The following is a 20,798-nucleotide window of genomic DNA, read 5'->3' on the forward strand; positions in this document are numbered from 1 at the left end:
TCAGTAATTAGTAAATCATTCTCATGGAAGAACAGAACAGAATATTTGTCTCTGGAGACACTTGGAAGATGAAGTTAGAGGAGTAGTATTGTGCAGTTAGCTGCAACAAAACACATCTAAACTAGGTGGGTAGAACTCTTGATCTTCTTTAACATACTCAAGTAATTACTGGTTGAAACAACCTATGATATATCTCTAAATCACTAGAAGAGCATGAAATTTCCAACACTTAATTGTTGGAGGCATAGAAATGCATATTATTCTGCTTTGATTATTATACACTATAGCATATATTGAATCACAATATTGTACCAAATAATGGTATGTTAATAAGAAAAAGTACATCATTCTTTCAATTGGCTGTGTCACCCAGTTGCAATCTATCCTTTGGAGAAATCAATTAGGTCACCATGGGACTAAGAGAACTCAAATCTCTTCTGCCATTTTTCTTGAATAAATCAAGTTATATTCAGCCCTACCACCCTCAGAAATAGTAAGGATGTTCTTTCACAGAATTGGGATATCCCTTAAGTATTACTTTGTTTTCATTTTTCACTCCAATAAATTCCAAACAAAAATCTCACTTTTTCTAATTTTCTATGTAACTGTTTGTCTGTTTAACCTTTGCCTGGCTATGACAGAAAATAAACTAAAGTCCTTTTGAACTTACATTTGTGATGCTAGTTTAGTCAATGATCATAACAAGCACTTAAGAGCCCCAAAACAGAAGTGGTAAAAAGCATAGTGACTGTCCTATCTTTGAATACTCATTCAAAAATAAGGTATTCAAAACCTAGAGATGTGGAAACAGAAGCATTATTACATTATAGAAGAGGAACAAGAATAGACTTGATACAGGTCAATAACTGATCTAACTTTCTAGGTGTGGGTCACTGTCAGGGACTCCAATCTCGATCTGTAGGATCAATTTAGAGAGAGAAATCCTATGGTAATTGAATCTTGGGTCTCACTTGAATGTAAGCCGACAACAGCAACTTTCATACTGTTCTCAATTTCAAAATGCTTCAAACCACATGCCAAAATAGGATGTAGTAATATTATCACTATACCCTTTAAATGCATAGGGGACTTTGGCAGCAGAAATGTTGTTTTGTATTCTCTTTTGTAATTCAATAGGTTCCTGACTTCAGAAGCACTTAATTCTAGATAATCTTGTAGATTTTTTTGTATCACTCAAGAAAATTTTTTTTTTATTTAATTTAATTTAATTTAATTTTACAATACTATTCAGTTCTACATAATAGCCACAGATTCCCTTGTTCTCTTCCTTCCTGCCCCCTCCCCTTCCCCCCATTCCCACCTCCTCCAGATGAAGGTCTCCCCCAGGACTGGAATCGACCTGATAGACTCAGTCCAGGCAGGTCCAGTCCTCTCCTCCAAGATTGAGCCAAGCGTTCCTGCATAAGTCCCAGGTTTCAAACAGCTAACTCATGCAATGAGCCCAGGACCTGGTACCACTGCCTAGATGCCTCCCAACAGATCAAGCCAATCGACTGTCTCACCTATTCAGAGGGCCTGATCCAGTTGGGGGCCCCTCAGCCTTTGGTTCATAGTTCATGTGTTTCCATTCATTTGGTTATTTGTGCCTGTGCTTTATCCAACCTTGGTTTCAACAATTCTCGCTCATATAAACCCTCCTCTTTCTCACTAATTAGACTCCCAGCACTCCACCCGGGGCCTAGCCTTGGATGTCTGCATCCAGATTCCTTAGTCTTGGATAGGGTTTATGGCACAGCTATTAGGGTGTTTGGCCATCCATCACCAGATTAGGTCAGTCCCGGCTGTCTCTCGACCATTGCCAGCAGTCTTTTGTGGGGGTATCTTTGTGGATTTCTGTGGGCCTCTTAGCACTTTGTTTCTTCCTTTTCTCATGTGGTCTTCATTTACCATGGTCTCCTATTCCTTGTTCTCCCTCTCTTTTCTTGATCCAGCTAGGATCTCCCGCTCTCTTTCCCTCGACCCTCGCCCTTCATTGCTCCCACTCATGTCCAGGCTGTTCATGTAGATCTCATCCATTTCTCCGTGTCTTTCTTGGGGTCCCATTTTCCAGGTAGCCTCACTGGTGATGTGAGTAGCAGTCCAGTCATCCTTGTTCCACATCTAGCATCCTCCTATGAGTGAGTACATACCATATTTGTCTTTCTGAGTCTGGGTTACCTCACTCAGGATGATTTTTTCTAGATCCATCCATTTGCCTGCAAACCTCATGATGTCATTGTTTTTCTCTGCTGAGTAGTATTCCATTGAGGACTGAAATCCAGAATATATAAGGAACTCAAGAAATTAGACATCAAAACGACCAACAGGCCAATTGAGAAATGGGCTTTAGAACTAAACAGAGAATTCTCAACAGAGGAAACTCAAATGGCTGAAAGACATTTAAGGAATTGCTCAACATCCCTAATCATCAGGGAAATGCAAATCAAAACAACTCTGAGATACCACCTTACATCTGTCAGAATGGCTAAGATCAAAAACACTGAAGACACTTTATGCTGGAGAGGATGTGGAACTAGGGGAACTCTCCTCCACTGCTGGTGGGAATGCAAGCTTGTACAACCACTTTGGAAATCAATATGGCGCTTTCTTAGAAAATTGGGAATCAATCTCCCCCAAGATCCAGCTATACCACTCCTGGGCATATACCCAAGAAATGCTCAATCATACCACAAGAGCACTTGCTCAGCTATGTTCATATCAGCGTTGTTTGTAATAGCCAAAACCTGGAAACAACCTAGATGCCCTTCAACTGAAGAATGGATAAATAAATTGTGAAAATTTTTTCTAAGTGAAGAAAATGATGTTAATACCATTCCTTGATGCCTGTACAGGCTACTATATTGAAAACCGGCCTGCCACTTCAAGAAAAACTGAGCCCTGTAGTTTTTCTGATGGTTGGGGGAAAGGTGCAAGAGACCTGGTTTCATCTGCATCATAAAAGACACTGAAGTTTTCTTGCAGCTCAGGAATTTATTAAGGAAGGGGATTGGGCCATTGGGTGTTTATATGTCTGGCCCCTTCAGTTGCATCCTGGCTTTTAATGAGGAAGGGGGCTGCTTGTAATTGTGTGTCAGAGATGATGTCATTCTGGGAGTATGATGAGCCCTCTCTTCAGATACCTCATGCCAGGACTGGGGACCAGCATTATCAGATGGGTTTTTCGTTTTCTTCTGCATTCGGTGGAGAGATGATATTTTTTAGGATCTCAGCATAGAATGGACCAAATACGTGCTGGTTGTGATGCATCAGATTAACAAACTTCCAGCCTAGTTCTGCCAACTCTGGTTCAATGAAAAGAAGCCCTCCAGGGAAGTCTAGAAGAGATTCTTGCATTCCACGAATCAAACAGCATTTAAGAAACAAATGTATCCGTTGTTCTGTCACAGGAGAAAAAAAAAAAAGTAGAAAGAAGAGATTCAGAAGAAACTCACCATTCACTACCTGCTCATGAAAACTTTAAATTTTTTTCAGTGTAGTGGTTTGACTAGGAATGACGCCCCACAGGCTCATATATTTGAATGCTTAGTTACCAGGAAGTGGAACTGTTTGAAAGGATTAGAGGGATTTGGAGGTGTGGCCTAGTTGGAGTAGGTGTGTTACTGGGGGTGGGCTTTGAGGTTTCAAAAGCCCATGTCAAGTCCAGTCTCTGTCTCTCTCTCTCTGCTTGCAAACCAGTATGTAGCTCTCAGCTACTTCTTCATCACCGCTCCTGCCTCCTGCCATGTTGCCTGCCATGGTGATAATGGGCTAAGCCTCTGAAACTGTAAGAAAATCTCAATTAAATGCTTTCTTTTATATGAGTTCCCTTGGTCATGGTGTTGCTGTACAGCAGTAGAACAGTGACTAAGACAGAAATTGGTCCTGGGAAATGGGTTATTGCTATGACAGGCCTGATCATGCTGCTTGTTGGTGGAATATAGATTTGGGGACTTTGCATTAAGAAAGCAGTTGAACCCATGCCTGAGAGTGAGCCCACACCTGACACTGCCTGGAGCACCAGGACCCACAGGCTGGATGGCTCAGAGACCTAGGATAGAACAAAACACAACTGGAGAAATAAAAAATATCAATATAATGATGTCTAATGATAGTTTGCTATACTCATTCATAGACTGGTGCCTAGCCTAATTGTCATCAGAAAGGCTTCATCCAACAACTATTGGAAACAGATGCAGACTCACAGTCAAACATTAGGCAGACTTAAGGAATCCTGCAGAAGATGGGGAGGAAGAATTGTAGGAGACAGAGGAGTCAAGAACAGCACAAGAAAAACCACAGAATCAATTAACCTAGGCTCATAGGGTTTCACAGAGACTGAACCAACAACCAGGGAGCTTGTATAGGACTGACCTAGATACTCGGCATATATGTGACAGTTGTGTAGCTTGGTCCTCTTGTGGGACTCCTAACAGTGGGAGCAGGGGCTTTGGGGACCCTTTCCTCATACTAAACTGCCTCTTCCAGCCTTAATATGAGGGCAGGTACTTAGTCTTACTGTAACTTGATATGCCATGTTTTGTTGATATCCATGGGAGATCTGCCCTTTTCTGAATAGAAATGGAAGAGAAGTGAATGGGGGGACAGAGGGGGAAAAGAGGGTTTGGGAGGATAGGAATGAGGGGAAATGCAGCCAAAAACATAAAAATAAATAAAAATAAAGCAGTTGAACATTTTAAGCAGGGCTTGATGGGTCATGCTGGTAAGAGAATAAAAGACAGTGGTGCTGAGAACAATTTAGATTATGATGGCCCAGCTCAAGGGGTTTCATAGGGGGAAGAATAGTAGTAAGTGGCCTAGAGATGGTTCTTGTAATATTTGGACCAAAAATGTGGTGGCATTTTGCTCTTGTCCTAAAAACCTTGCTGAAGTTAAAATGAAGAGTTTTGGATTAATGTCATTGGCAGAAGAGACTCAAGACAGCCTAGTATTGACTCTGTTGTGTGGTTATCAGTCATCACTTTTATGGAGATCTATAGTGAAAAGGAACCAACTGAGCAAGGAAAAATACAAAATGTATAGTTTGGGGAGAAAAAGAGCATCAGAAAGTGTAATGGAGCTAAAGCCAATGCTGAAATAAAACATTTCAAGAAAAGCCCGATACTAAATGAAATAAAGGAAGTGGTAGCTTCAGGGAAAGGCCACACTCAGCTAAGCTTCCAACTTGTGAAAAGGAATAAAAGGAAAGCTTAAGCAGTGAAGAAAACCATCAAAACCAGAAATCTGATGCATATGTAATTGTAGGAGGGGACCTTGTTCTAGCCCCAGCAAGCTGCAGAACCTGGAAACTTCTGCCATGTAGTTCCAGCTCAGAGTAAGGATTCAAGAAAAGGGTTGTGGAATCTCCCTTCCCAGCTAAGGAATGCCACCTTACCAGGTGTGTAGCACGAAAGCCCCTGAATGGAGGTCCAGAGAGGATACTCTGTGAAGCTGTGAAGGTGAAGCCCAGATTATGTTGGAGATGCCAGTGTTGTGAGACCCCTATGAAGAAAGGCTGCAGACTGGATGTGGAACCAGCCCAAGAGAAAGAAGAACGCTGCAGTCAGCGAAACTAGAAGGAGTTGGAGAAGCGAAGAGTACTTTGACATCAGATGTGGAGATGCAGAATTTGGAGTTTTCTCTGCTGGGTTTTGGACTTGCTTTGGGCCAATATTCCCTCACTATGCTCCTTTTCCCATTTTCAAAATATTAATGTAAATTCTGTGCTATTGTATGTTGGAAGTATGTGATCGGCTTTTTGATTTTGATTTTATAAGAGGTTACATACAGTTAAGGGATTGCCACAAGTCTCAGAGAATTTGAACTTTGGACTTTTTAAACAGTGTTGAGAATCTGATAGGCTATGGGGACTTCTGAAGTTGGACTGAATGTTTTTTTTTTTTTTTGCATTATGATATGGCTATAAACTTGTCTGGGTCAGGGAGTGGAATGTGGTGGTTTGCATAAGATGGTCCCCATAGGCTCATATGTTTGAATGCTTAGTCACCAAGGAGTGGAATTCTTTGATAGGATTAGAAGGGTTTGGAGGTGTGGCCTTGTTGGAGGAGAATTGAACTCTCCCCTGGCATTTTATTCCTATTTCTTATCACTTTCGGGACTCTTACCAATGATGGTACGAATGCAGTTCTCCTTCTTGGCAATGTTCCGGAGTTGGCCTACGAGAGATGCCCTGTTTTCACTGCTCAGAGCAGTGAGGCCTGTGTTCTTGAGCCCTTGATGGATTTCCTGCGATACCTTTTCACTGACACTGAGCATAGACTCTTCTGGCCTGGATAGTGAAGACAGAAAATAGAGTAATTGGTATGTAAAATGAATAAAAAAATTCTTGATAAAAAAAAGAAAGAAAAGAAAAGAGAGTTTCCCTGACGAAGGGGCCAAGCCCCAAAAGCCTATACTAGAAGTTAGGCATACCCAGGAAGAATTGTGACCCCCTCACCATCAATACACCATATGAATCAATGCGCATGTAAAAGAGTTCTGTTATTATCCCTGAGGTACCAAATTGTTCATGCATGTAGTATTATATGCCAACTTTAAATGGAACAATATATATTGGGCAAGGGTTTGGATATATCCTGAACATTAACATATTCTTGAAAGATTCTTAAATATTTTACATAGGATTCTTTCCTACTTTACCAAAACAAATGCAAATAAATTAATAAAACTAAATTTCTAATTCCTCTTTCTACTTTGATACAGAATCTCTACATGCAGGGAATTAGCAATCAATATTAATGATTAAATGATCAACTTCTGGGTATAAATAACAAAAATCTACAGTCCCTCGATGAAATACATAGTGTCTCAGTGTTGGAAAACATAATAATGAATATTTGTAGCAAAGTAATCACCTTATCCTCCTTCTGGGTAGAAAACTGTTATTCTTTGCTATGCCAAACCTAAAATAACAACAGTCTTTGGATCTAGTTCCCAAAGGGCCTTTGCGTGAAGGATAATGGGTTGTTATATTGCTTGCTGATGGCCTAAATGTCACTCTAAAAGAAACCTATGAGAGAACTGGGAAGCTCACATGGTAACATGCTTGCCACACAAGCATGAGAACCTGAGCTTGGTTCCACAGTAGCCACATAAAAAGCCAAATGTGATAGTGCATGACTGTAATCACAGCACTATGGAGGCATAAACAGGTAGCTCCCTGGAACTTGCTCACCAGCCAGCCTAGCCTAATTCATCAGCTTCATGTTTCAAAAAATAAGGTGGAAAACAAGAGGAAGACCCCTGCAATTGACCCCTGGACTTGACATGTACACACACTTCCACAGACAAATGACCATGTACATACACGTGTGCATGCATGTGCCTGGACGGACGGACACACACACACACACACACACACACACACACACACACACACACACACACACACACAGAAAGATCAATGGGACATACTTGGAGCTAAATTCTTCTGTTAACGCCTTGGTTATACACTTCAGTTTATCCACAAATTCTGGTGAGCTGAATAAAACACCACAAGAGAAACTTCTTGCCACAAGTAAAACTGAAGCTAGAATGGTCAAGTGGCGTAATCTGGATTTCATGTTCTGTAGTCGTGCTTTATCCATCAGTAGAGTCTGGTTAGGCAAGAGAGAACAGGCTGTCAGGAGTCAGAATGGAGCTTCTAAGTAAAAGACAACAAGATTGGGCCTCAACACACATTCCTACCTCAGGGAATTCTTCATTTCCATGGTCCCTGAGAACAAGATTTAAATATCCTTGGTATAACACTGTTGTAAGACTAGGTGGCTCTGGGTCAGTTTTTGGAGATGGAAATGAACTTATTGTGCCAGAAGAGGAGTTTGACAAGACAGATGTACTTGGCAGTGGTGTGGAAATATCTGTGGCAGCTCTAGTCATCCATTTGGTGGTGCAATCAAGGAGATCTAGGAAAGAGAAGGGAACACATATGTCTAAACTGCAAGGCTTAGGGTTGGAGAGTTTAAGATCGTCTCAGTACTTTGAAAAGCTGGAACAGAACAGGACATTTCCTTCCAGAATAGCTTTCACAGTACAAGAAGGTACTATGCTGGCATCAGGTGGGGAACTCACCACCAACCTGTGGAGTCCGTTTACCACAATACCAATGTTCCAGGCAAGATCTGCAAACCAGTGCATTGGCACATGACCAATGTGGGGGCAATCAATAACTTTCTGACAGAATCGGAGACCCACACCGTTAGGAGAGAGTTCCTGCTTGGCTTTGTGAGCCTGGCAAAGACCCGTGTCTGAGGAGTTCATAGTCCCTAGGGATGAACCCATTGCTTCATTTTTCTACATGGAAATGTTGCCAAACTACCTCTGAATACTTCTATCCATACCCATGTGTTGTTCTCAGCCTTGATTAGAGACACTTCTTTTTGCAGCAAACGCAATTAGTGCAAAGATCTGTGGCTGCTCAAAGTGCTGAGAAAAAGTATTGTGCACTCAGTTCTAAACAGAACATCTACCACACCCCTTCCAAGGCTCAAGGAATACCAACCATGGAAGAGAAGGCAGAGAGAAGACAAAAGTGGGACGACAGAGAGGAGGACAGTGAAGTGTTATACTCTGGATATGACATGGTTGCTGCAGTCATGATCTCAAAGCAGCTGAGATAGCTAGGCTGCACTGAGTCTGTGCAGACTGGGTCTGTCAAAACCCGGTGACTGGGAGGGGAGGGGCTCATGGGGCTGTGCTGTCCTCCAGGAACTACCTGGAGGTGGCTGCTGGGGGAGGGGGAAGTCATTCAATGATGTACCACCTAGTGAGCTGTTCCTACTCCAGAGGATAGTTCCGTACCCATGACGATGTGGGTAATCTTCAAACTCGGGTGGTCATCAGACAAAAAGGCAGGAAAGTAGTACAGGGGACTCTTTAAAGGGGGAATTGTGGGAGTGGGAGGGCATAAGGAAGGCTGGGGTTGGGAGTGATCAGACTGCACTGTGTACATGTACGAAACTGGCAAAGGATAAACTCAAAGTGAGTTGTATAGGTCTTTCTGTCTTAGAAAATTTTGCTTCTCTTCATTCTTGATCCAAGAAGTAAACTTTCTATTCAAAAATAGAAAAATCACCATAAAAAAGAAACTCAAAGGCCAATTCCCCCCACTCCAATTAAATTTTAAACATACTGGGCTGCTTGTCAAGGAGTTCCTGGAATTTAGCTCGTTCATATTGGATAGAATGTTCTTGCAGGTATGGCCGAATGCTTTTGATAGTATAGTTCATCATGTCCATTTTCATCAGGCTAAGAACATGGAAAATCCCCCTGTCACAGACAAAAACAGAATATTTACAATTTGAAAGGAAATCTAGTGTTCAGGAGTGGAGCTCAAGGAAGGAATAATAAAATCCCAGTATTTAGAATACGAACAAGCCTGCAAAGTACTGTTGATTCCTGTTGGACTGTTTGTGTCAAGAGTCAATTTGGGGGTCGGGCAGTGGTGGCGCACGCCTTTAATCCCAGCACTTGGGAGGCAGAGGCAGGCAGATCTCTGTGAGTTTGAGGCAAGCCTGGTCTACAGAGTGAGATCCAGGACAGGCACCAAAACTACATGGAGAAACCCTGTCTCAAACCGCCCCCCCAAAAAAAAGAATGTCCTCACCAGATGCAGTAACTCAGTATTAAATGCTCCATCCTCCATAACTCTAAGAAATATAATCTATGCATTTTAGAAATTAATGAAACTTGAGTACTTTGCTACAGCACAACAAAACAGACTAAGGGAGAAAAGTAATGCTGAGCATTAGGACTGTTAATCTATGGAATACCTGAAAATGTGGGAAACAGGCAGAATCTGAAAGAGTTTAGAGAAAGTCGATAAACAAAAAGGTTTGTTAATGTGAATGGGGTATCAAGTATGAGTAGGGTGAGGGAGAGTATCTATAATATGTCTGATATTCTTGGACACTACTAAAGTATTCATGATCAAATGAAGAGGAAATGCTGTCTTCTGGATTTGGCAAGCCCATTGAAATCATGAACGCAAGGCAGTAGCAGCTACCTTCACGCCCTGCATCAAATCAGACACAAATGTCAGAAGAGGAGCAATTGGGAAGAAGAAGGGGATCAGCAGGATGGGGAGAGGCATAATAAATGATAATATGCATTGTATATATTATGAAGCTGTCAAAAATCATGAAAAAGGCCGGGCAGTGGTGGCGCACGCCTTTAATCCCAGCACTTGGGAGGCAGAGCCAGGTGGATCTCTGTGAGTTCGAGGCCAGCCTGGACTACCAAGTGAGTCCCAGGAAAGGCGCAAAGCTACACAGAGAAACCCTGTCTCGAAAAACAAAAAAAACAAAAAACAAAAAAACAAAAAAAAATCATGAAAAAGAGAAGCTGGAGAGATTGCTCAGTTGTTAAGGGCACTTGTTGCTCTTGCAGAGGACTGGGTTAATTCCTAGTAGTAACACAGTGGGTCACAAACATCCAAACTCCAGTTCCAGAGGATCCTACACCCTCTTTGGGTCATGGCAAGTAGTAGGCATACACATGGTACCCATACATACATTGTGGCAGGCAAAATGTTCATACACATAGAATAAAATAAATAATTTGTTAAAAATGAAAAAGTAAAAGTAGAGAATTAAAAGGCGAACAAATGACGCTAATCAGGTCTTCCACACAGGAGTACAACAATTAAGACAGAGGTCTATCATAATATCTGGCTCAAAGTTTTCTTTCATGGTCCATGAAGGTAGATTTCAGAAGCAGCATATGCTACAGGTTTGAAAATAGCTCCAAAAAGAGTAAACTTTAAACCCAACTGTGAGATAGTGAGAGGGTGGAACACTTAATGCAACTATGGAGTTTAGGGGTGAAGCCTTTAGACCATCACCGGGACTACAGAAGCATGGCGGGCTAGAACTCACAGGACTGAAAACCAGTGATTTAAGAAAAACTAGGACACATACACACTATTTCTTTCATCACGGGGTGCTCTGTACCACCTTGAGATTTCATCAGCTACAAAGTTTTCACTGGATGCAGTCCCTTAACCTTGGACTTCTAGGACAAGAGCCAAAATAAGATTTTTCTCTTTATAATTTACCCATACTGTGATACCATGTTATTAACAACAGAAAACAGATTAAAACATCATGACTAGATTCTTGCCTCAGTAACTCTACTGGATCTTTTATGTTCTCTAGTTTCTGAACAGCTTCATCTCGAACTGGTGCACACAGGAGGGCCATTAAGTTGAGAATATAGTTGGAAAGATGAGGAACATTCAGAGCCCCATGCTCTGTTTCTTGTTTTAGGAGATCCACGTCCAGCACTTCCTCGATCTCATTTTTTAGATGGTTCTGACGTGGTAGGAGCAGTGACACCAAAATCTGCCACAAAGGAAAATCAAAGGAGCCATATTTGGTTTAGAATCCCAAACCTACACCCAGTGAGCAGTGCTTTCAGGCTAAAGGCATGTCAAACTTTGTCTTCTAGAGGTAAAGAAAGTGAGTTTTTAAATTCCATACACAGTCATTTCTCTTTTTTGGAAGACAATTATAATTCTAGGCTTCACTTATAATCATTTGTAGCAGTAGTGATTATTTTCAAGGAAGAATGACATGAAAACATGAATAAAATAATAGTGGGGCAACAATTAAGTATAGGTTACAACAACATGTGTGCCTCCACCAAAAGATGCTGCATTCTGAACCGGGGCTAAGGGCATTTTTAGATGACTTTGCTCCAAAAAGCAAGACTGAAATAAGCAAGGTATTCTTAAATGTTCACTTGAAGTAGTTTTTTGAATCAAAATATAAATTCCTTGTGGGCAAGAACTCGCATTATTTTCTGTGCTTCTGGAACACTTAAATCATAGTGGAAGTTAAGTGGAAATATGTTTTATTGAATGACATATTATGTTATTAAAGTAATACCCTAACCCTCAAGCTATATCTTGTACAAATAAAATGGGGGTCAATCCACCCCATATTTGTTCAGAAAGTAAGCTACTTAGAAAATTAATAATGCTAATATTAACAATCCAAGGTCTAAGGCCTGGAAACTTTGTATCAACAGAAAGAGGGCTGGCTACTCACCTGTTTTATGTTGTTTATCAGTTCAAGAGCGCAAGAAAAGTCAGGAGGATTGTGTGACAACTGATCTTTCAAGTGGTCCCAAAATGCATTGTACATTGTCTCCACAAACTTGCTTTCCAGACTATTAAGAAAGTTAAATGTGCAAAATGATCTTTACCTAGAGACTTGATACAGGATCATGACCCCTCAAACAGCATTTAAAATTATGAAAAACCATTAAACTTATAGACCAGAGTAGAGCTACATTTACATTTGAGAAGTGCCGAATTAACTGCAGTTGGTCTCAGATTAAAAAAAAAATAAAAAATTAAAAACCCTTAGATCATCACAGAAAGATACCAGAGTGCCCAATCAGTCACTGTCTCCCCACACATACCCCACTCCTTCTGTCCTCCCCTCCCTTTCTCCTTCCCCTTTCTCTCCCCGCCTCCCTTTCTTCCTCCCTCCCTCCCAGTATCTCCTTGTGTCTCTCTTTGTCTTTCTATGTCCCCCATCAACGTATCTGTGTCTGTCCCATTCTCTTCTTCTCAGTCTGTCCCCCACTCCCAACCCCACTCTTCTCTCCTTTCCCTCCCTCTACCTCCCCCTCAGAAGAACCACAAACCTTTTAAAATTGGATTCAGACTTTCTGACCCTAATCCTGCATCTAGCCTAGATGTATGACTGCATTTTTTATTTCTACATATATAGTATGTGATGTTTTTCACACGGGTTTGAAGTGTAGAGAGGATTTTTTCTTCATGTTGATAGTGATGAAGGATTTCATACACTTCACAGAAGGACAAAATGGAACTTATTACCTTTGCCCTTTCAGACCTGCTTTTCACTCACCTTATTTCTAAAAACTGGAAAGCTTACTTTTTTTCCCAAAAATAAACTTTTTACAATAAAAATTCACATTTTTCTTTTGAAATACAAATGTTACAAAAATTTAACGTTACTCCCCCAACACACCCATCTAACCGTGGAAGGCAAGCAACGCTCATCCATCTGACATATTCAAGAGTTTTGAATTCCATTGCCCCTGTCCATTTTATCCATTTGATCAAAAAATTCCAGAGCGTTTAAGTGTCTCTGGAATCCATCCTATCAAACATCATCTCACACCTGTACATTTACAGTGGTCTGTAAAGTGAACATCCTCCTCCAAAATATGACACATCCTTGCTAAAAATCAATGATTTTCCCAAGATCCAAATCTTGTCACATGTCCTGTTCATCTAACGTCGTTCAAGATCTCCATCACAGAATCCAGATATACAACCTCAAGACTCAGCACGCTGCTATTCTGTCAACTCTCCCTGACTTTCAATCCTTCCTTCTCCCAACGCCTTGCACTGAAGCAACAATTATCTGTTTAGAGTGAGTAGTAATTATTTTCTACCTTTCTCTGCCCTTGAAGAGACATATCCTTTAGAGTACTTTTCACAATAGATCACCTAAAGAGTACCTATTCATACTCTGGGGAGTCAACTCAAATTTTATGATTTCAGAACACTCTTCCTCTGATAGTCACACAGGCAACTGCATACTAACAAAGAACTCCATTCATTAGCTAAGACAGAATGTGTCCCTCTGCACAATAGGTCTTGGATTATCTGTTGTACAGAGCTTCTGGATGGCAAAGACAACATCATACTTACCTGTATGTCCTCAGCATTCACCATTCCTCTCTCCACCTAATAAGTACTCAATAAATGCTTGTTAAATGAATGAATGGCAATGGTGTTTCTATAAGTACTGGAAAGTAAATCCAGAAAAAGAAATATAACTCAGATTCTAGGGACTATGAGCTGAATGAAGATTTCTAGGATACATGTGCTTTGGTGAAAACTCCATTCATGGAAGGTGTACTTAGCATGTGTGACTATTAGCAGCAAGCAGAATAAATCCAAGATACATGAGAATCATAAAAACCAAGATAGAGTATGGTACTTTAGTAACAGAATCCCTAAAGCGGCAAAATAAGAGAGGCATTCAAGATGGGAAGTTTAAAAAGCTATAAAATAATATTCTGGCAAAAACTATATTCTTTTAATTCTTTATACTTACATTTTGTGTGTGTGTGTGTGTGTGTGTGTGTGTGTGCACGCGCGCGCGTGCACACACAAATGAGTATGCATATGTACACACATACAAAGTGTAACAGAATCTGTGTGGAGGTAAGAGGATAAAATGTACAAGTTGGTTCTCTCCTTCCACCATGAGAGTTCCAGGGATCAAACAAGTTGTCAGGCTTGCTTGATGGTGAGCACCTTTACCTTCTAAGCCATTTTTCTAGCCCACACTTAACTACTAATGATCCATTAGAGGCACTCAATTCATACTTGCTGAATGACTCATTTATGTATTTCAATATCAATGTAATTATGAAGAATTACAGATCCAAAAGGCTCATTTTTTCTTATTAAATCAGAAAATATAAATGCTCTGAAATTTCTTACTCATGACAAATGGCAATATCATTATTAGAAAAGTTATTTGAGGGGTTAGAGAAATGGCTAAGCGGTTAAGAGCACCAGCTGCTTATCTCCAAGGCCAGGGTTTGAGTCCCAGCAACCACATGGTGGCTCACAACTCCCTGGAACTGTGGCCCTAGGGTAGCCAATGCCCTTTTCTGGTCTTCTTGGGCACTGTGTGCATGTGATACACAGACATACATAGAAGCAAAACACTCATCCACAGAAAATGAAATTAAAATAAAAAAGAAAGTTGTTTATCTGCATCCACTTAATTTGCAGGAAATTAAGAGTAGCTTCTAGCAGCTCTAACCTCCAAGTCTACCTGAAAGGATCTGAAAATTTTTTCTAAAAACCAAGAATTAACATTCTGACAATAATTACATTGGTTTATTTAATATTTAGATATAGTTTGATATTTTGACTGTGTGTGACTGTGGTGTATGTGTGTATAGTCTATGTGCTCTTGAGAGGGTTCACATATAGAGGCCAGAGAAGGACACTGGATGCCTTATTCTGTCACTCTACATCTAATTCCCCTGAGTCAGGGCCTCTTACAGAAAATGGAGTTAGGATGGCAGCCAGCAAGGCCTAAAGATCCCTTTGTCTCTGCCCCACATATTGCTTGGTTTACCGGGCATGGGTTGCACAACACCATGCCAGACTGTTTACATGTGCTCATGGAATTTGAATTTATGTCCTCACATTTGTGCAGTAACTGGTCCTAACCACTGGGTCATCTCTTTGTCCCACTTGAACACCTTTTTCCTTTTTTTTTTTTTTTTTTTTTTTTTTTTTTTTTTTTTTTTTTTTTTAACGAGACAGCGTTTCTCTGTGTAGTTTTGATGCCTGTCCTGGAACTCACTCTGTAGACCAGGCTGGCCTCAAACTCACAGAGATCCACCTGGCTCTGCCTTCCAAGTGCTGGGATTAAAGGTGTGTGTCACCACCACTCAGCAGAATTAAATAATTATACTGACTATTCTGCTGTTCTATTTGATACTATTTAAGACAGACTCAAGCACTGCATGTTTTAATAGAAAAAAATCAAACATGACCAAAAACTATCTATTCTATGTAACTATGACAAGTAAATAAATACATATGCGTACCTGTTTCCAGGTAAATCATTCTCCTGTACCGCAAAATCTTGGTTTACTACGATTTCATGGGCAATGCTCAATTTGGAAACTTCATTAGCTGTCTCTATATCTTCAGTAGAAAGTACTACAGGCTGGCTCACTGGAAGAAAAGTATAGTAGTCATCAAAAGAGATCCCACACAAATTTGCTAAGAGAACAAACTATGCATATAGATAAAAATCATACTAAGAAAGTATGTAGTATAAAACTATTATTGAAAATGATGTTAAGACTGATTCTCCCTCTCAGCAGACATCAACTGCCTGTAGTTCTTCATCTAGAAGTGGGATTTTTCCGATCCACTTTGAGATGACAACTGGTATTGTCACTGTGCAGGTCTTGTCTAGGTGACTGTGTTGTTCTGACTTCATGGGTAGGGCCTCATTGTCATGAAAACAAAAAACAAAAAACAAAAAACCACTGTCAATTATCAAGATTTCTATATCCAGAAAAGATATTTCTTAAAATTGATGACAAAATAAGTGTTTTAAGGCAAGTATAAATTAAAGCAATTTATGACAACTGAACCAAGACTGCAAAATGTTTAAAGAAATGCTGTCTTACCTACTAGGAGACAGGAAGTAGTTCAGTTCATGAGTGGAAAAGATGATGAACAAAAAGCAACCAGGAAAGAGTCCAGTAAGAAAGCAGAAAACTCCTAACATCAATGTGGGAGGAAGAAACTAATTGCCAACAATCCAACCAATCAGAACAACCAACAAAGCCATAAGAATGAGCAAACCTTTCTCAATACTGGTCAAAATAAATAAATAAATAGCCTCAATTCACCAAAATAAAACCACAGACTGACTGGATTAAAAAACAAAAGTCAGCCGGGCGGTGGTGGCGCACGCCTTTAATCCCAGCACTCGGGAGGCAGAGGCAGGCGGATCTCTGTGAGTTCGAGCCCAGCCTGGTCTACCAAGTGAGTTCCAGGAAAGGCGCAAAGCTACACAGAGAAACCCTGTCTCGAAAAACCAAAAAAAAAAAGTCAACTACCTGTGCTCTCTAATAAGAAACAGTCCAATGGCAAAGATATCCAAACCCAGCCAATGGATGGAAATCAACCTTCTTCCATGTAATGGAAGCTATAAACAAACTGATGTGGTGATTCTCATATCTGATAAAAGTAGACTTAAAACCAAAATTAGCCACAAGGAATAAAGAGGGCTATTGCTTGTTGGTAAATGAAACAATTCATCAAATATACATACCAATTTGAAATATTAACACACCAAATGTTGGGGCCTCATTGTCAAAAAAAACACTAAATGGATGAAAGATCAGATAGGTACTAATACAATGAGAGTGGGAAACTTCAATGTTCCACTCTCATCTTTAGATAGGCCTTAAAAAAACTCAAAATCCAAAAACTGAACCTAATAATACACATGCTTCCCGTTATGCTAACAATGGAATGAACCTCTGAAACTGTAAGTGAGCCATCCCAATTAAATGTTTTCTTTATAAGATTTGTTGTGGCATGATGTCTCTTCACAGCAATAGGAAACCCTAACTAAGACAGGGGACATGCTATAGCATGGCCTTCCCCCAGTGTTCACTTCCCTGAGTAAGACTCCTACTAAAGGTTACACAACCTTTCCCAACAACAGCAACAGCTGGGGGCCAAGTATTCAAATATGAGAACCTATAGCCGATATTTTGCACTCAAATCAGAACAAATACCTACCTCCAATAGATACCTCCAATGGTACAACAATGGCATGACTGTTACGGGGTAAATCAACTGCTTTGTGACATGAGTTGGGGCCTGTTCCATAGGACAGAACTCATGCCTGGGATTATAAACCTGGTCAAAAGCCCACAGCTGGGGAAGACACAACCCCAATGGACAGTCCACTACATTTATTTTGCTAAATGGATGCTGTCATGATGTCTTCTAAATATCTGTGCTTATACCCAACATATATGCTGCTCTACCCTTTTGTCAGAGAAGTTTATTTCTACAGTGAATGGCAGTTAATGCAAAGACTCAACTGCTCCAAAGGCTGAGAGTGAGTGTTGCATGCTCAGCATTAAATGGAGCATCTATACCACCCCTTCCAAGAACCAGAGAAAAGGATGTGCAAAGAATTTAAGAGCTAGAAACTGGGGAAGAGTACTGTGAAATACTATCTTCTGGATATGGTATGGTCATTGTAACCAGGAACCCATAGTATTTACCTGCACAATAGCCACACAAGATCAGTCCCATCAATTTTCCATGATAGTTGAGGGAGGAGCTCATGAGGTTCCACTCCACTCTGAGGAGCTTTGGGCAGTTAACTGGCTGCCAGGGGTGAAGTAGTTCCTTTCCACAGTGGTCTAACCACTGGTAAGACCCACTCAAATACCACAAAATATCCCCCAGCCATCCTCATTCAAGCAACTCTAAATTTATGTAACCATCAAAGCAAGCATGAAAGCAGGAGGGGGACTAGTTGGACTGAAGAGATGGAGGACAAGAAAAAATAATAGGAAGTGAATCTAGTAAGATACATTGTAGCTATGGATGAAATTGGGCATAAAATCTCATATTGTATACATGTATGAAGTTGTCCTAATTTTTTTTTTTTTTTTTTTTTTTTTTTTTGTAAAAACCAGCAGCTTTGGCCAGGCGGTGGTGGCGCACACCTTTAATCCCAGCACTTGGGAAAGGTGCAAAGAAACAGAGAAACCCTGTCTCGAAAAAACAAAACAAAACAAAAAGCAGCTTTTCTAGGTATCAATAATGAATTTGAAGAAGGTACTCATGAAAGTAATTCCATCAAAATAGTCAGAATTATGCTTTAGAATAAACTTGCCCAATTACGTGTAAGATCTGTCAAGTGAGTATTACAAAATGCGGAAAATACAAATCAAAGACACTAAAAGCTGGAAAGTCTTCTTATGTTCATGAATCAACAGATGACTAAAACACAACTGAGGAGCTATCGATCACTGAGCGTGCAGCCATCTACTGGAGAGGAGGCCAAAGAAAGCTGACTCCATCTCACAGCGCTACCAGTTACCAATAGCTTCCCAACTATGGCTGAAGCTCTGTGGTCACCTCCCCCACCCATGCTGAGAGTCTGTCTGCCGCGAGCGTGTGCAGCTCTTGAGCATGCTGTCACAGTCATTGTGACCTCATAAGGGCAACTGCCCTGCTGCGTCTGCTTTATATTCCCCATGCCTTTAAGTGATTCAAACACTAATAAGGCTTCAAACACAGACATTTATACTTTGTCTCTAACATTGTATTTTCATTTCACTTACCAATGAAGGCCCTAAACCCTGTATGTAAAGATAAGACTGGAAGAGAGACAAGAAATTAATACCTAAGAGGGGCCAGGCAGAGCAATAAAGAGGAAATGACTCATTGCGAAAGGCTTTTTCTCTATATCCCTTAAAGGCACCTATGCCACAGGTTTCCTGATTTATTTGTTTGTTTTTTCAACACTGGAGCTCATTTTGTAGACTAGGTTGGCCTCAAACTCACAGAGATCCACCTGCCTCTTCCTCCCGAGTGCTGCACTTGAGGACATGTGCCACCACGCCTGGTGGTTTCACGATTTATTTTCTCCTTTTTTTTCCCCACTAAGAGATTTTCTATTCATTTTACATATCAAGCATGGATTCCCCCATCCTCTCTCCTCCCACCCACCCCCAGCCTTTCCCCCCAACCCACCTCCCATTCCCACCTCCTCCAAGGCACGGTCTTCTAACCTGCCATAATAACTTTCATTACCGACCCACCTGGAGAGGGGCCCTCTGAACTGGTCTTATCGTCCTGGATCTTGCTTGGTGCTTTAGTCTTTGGGACCCCATTTTCTGACTCACTGGAGTCATTCTTGGATTTAGTTTTCTTGGCCTTGGGCATGTTGATGGTATCTGGACTGGAAGGGGAAAAGAGGGAAATTTATCTAACACACGGGTCTGACTCAAGGACAAGGTGGGAGAGCTCTTCAATGGCTCTGGTGACAATGTTGCTAGTCCTTGTGGAGAGTAAAAGTGCTTCTAGGGCCTCTGAGAGAAAGAACCCAGGTCCTCAAACATAACTTTAAGAATAACTTGCTGCTAATGGAAGTTCCTTTACTAAAATACTTAGCGTTAGCATTAAACAAGCAAAAGAGAAACCATAATCCAAAAGTGGACTCACCAGAAAGAAGACACAACACTTTACCAGCCCAACTAGGAAAAGCTTCTTCCTCTTGAATTCTCTTTGCAGGTCCACCATTAGGTGTCCTAAACCTGGACAACAGGGAACATTCACACACAAAGCCTACCTGGTTCCTTAACTCTTTCTGGTCCTTGCTGTTTGAAGGCCTTCCCCACGATAGCTGCTTCTGTTACTGAAAAGCCTTCTGGCTTCCCAGTCAAGGAGGTCTCTGGATCATACCACAGCCGCCAGTGAGAGGGGATACCATCAGAAAAGTCTTTGACAGGACCATGGAAATCATGAAGCCCGCGTGGCACACCCCCCTACGCATGACGCTAAGTTAGACAGTCCAAAATGAGTCACAAAGGATGGTGCTTCCTGGGGAGTAAACTGGGGGTTGTTTTACACCAAGGGTACCCCAAAACACAAGGCAGACAGACAGGCAAACATGTTCACTTTACTACACAATAGAAGCAGGAAGCTAAAATTTCCTGTGTAGGGCCTTCAGGCTGCTATCATTCTTTTCAGATTAGAATTAATCCCTAAATCTTGGTTTCATCTAAAATCAAGAAACCACCCAGCCGGGCAGCGGTGGTACATGCCTTTAATCCCAGCACTTGGGAGGCAGAGCCAGGCGGATCTCCGTGAGTTCGAGGCCAGCCTGGTTACAGAGCAAGAGCCAGGACAGGCTCCAAAGCTACACAGAGAAATCCTGTCTCAAAAAAAAAAACAACAAAAAAGAAGCTATCCAAAGCTTTTAGTCCCACTCCCCCAGATGAAACTTATAGCTTGCAAATAACTATTTAGAAAGGAAAAAGAACGCATTCTTATTTAATTTCATGCTGTTCAAAGTCTGTTTCTCTTACATTGATCTTAACAGTGAAATACCTAGAAAGTTACAAATTTCTAGAAGAGTGTTTGCTTTTTGTTTTTTATTTAGTAAATGGGTCTACAAAAGGCAATGGAGAGAGGTGCCCCAGACCTTACTAGGCCC

The 20,798-nt window shown here is 40.9% G+C and overlaps 1 protein-coding gene across 1 annotated transcript; it reads right to left on the reverse strand.

Annotated features, from left to right (window-relative positions):
* Positions 1-2,738: 2,738 nt before the first annotated feature.
* On the reverse strand, positions 2,739-20,021 carry LOC114683884 (T-complex protein 11 X-linked protein 2-like). Its single transcript, XM_028858253.2, has 10 exons — positions 19,932-20,021; positions 19,402-19,541; positions 15,637-15,766; positions 12,066-12,186; positions 11,137-11,357; positions 9,149-9,285; positions 7,705-7,922; positions 7,432-7,613; positions 6,123-6,286; positions 2,739-3,398 (listed from the first exon to the last, which is right to left on the reverse strand). Exons 2-10 carry the CDS (start codon positions 19,523-19,525, stop codon positions 3,169-3,171), a joined length of 1,527 nt encoding a protein of 508 aa, XP_028714086.1. The 5' UTR covers positions 19,526-19,541; positions 19,932-20,021; the 3' UTR covers positions 2,739-3,168.
* Positions 20,022-20,798: the final 777 nt, after the last annotated feature.

This window comes from Peromyscus leucopus, chromosome X, assembly GCF_004664715.2.
Source record: "Peromyscus leucopus breed LL Stock chromosome X, UCI_PerLeu_2.1, whole genome shotgun sequence".
Taxonomy (NCBI): Eukaryota; Metazoa; Chordata; class Mammalia; order Rodentia; family Cricetidae; genus Peromyscus; species Peromyscus leucopus.

Bases quoted from the DNA above. Each gene is read 5' to 3' on its own strand.
- LOC114683884 (XM_028858253.2), bottom strand. From the start codon at position 19,525: ATGCCCAAGGCCAAGAAAACTAAATCCAAGAATGACTCCAGTGAGTCA. The intron at 7,923-9,148 runs GTATGTTTAAAA...TCTCTTTCCTAG, and splicing joins ACTCCTTGACAAGCAGCCCA to ATCTCCTTGATTGCACCACC. The intron at 7,614-7,704 runs GTAGGAATGTGT...TTGCCTAACCAG, and splicing joins GAAATGAAGAATTCCCTGAG to ACTCTACTGATGGATAAAGC.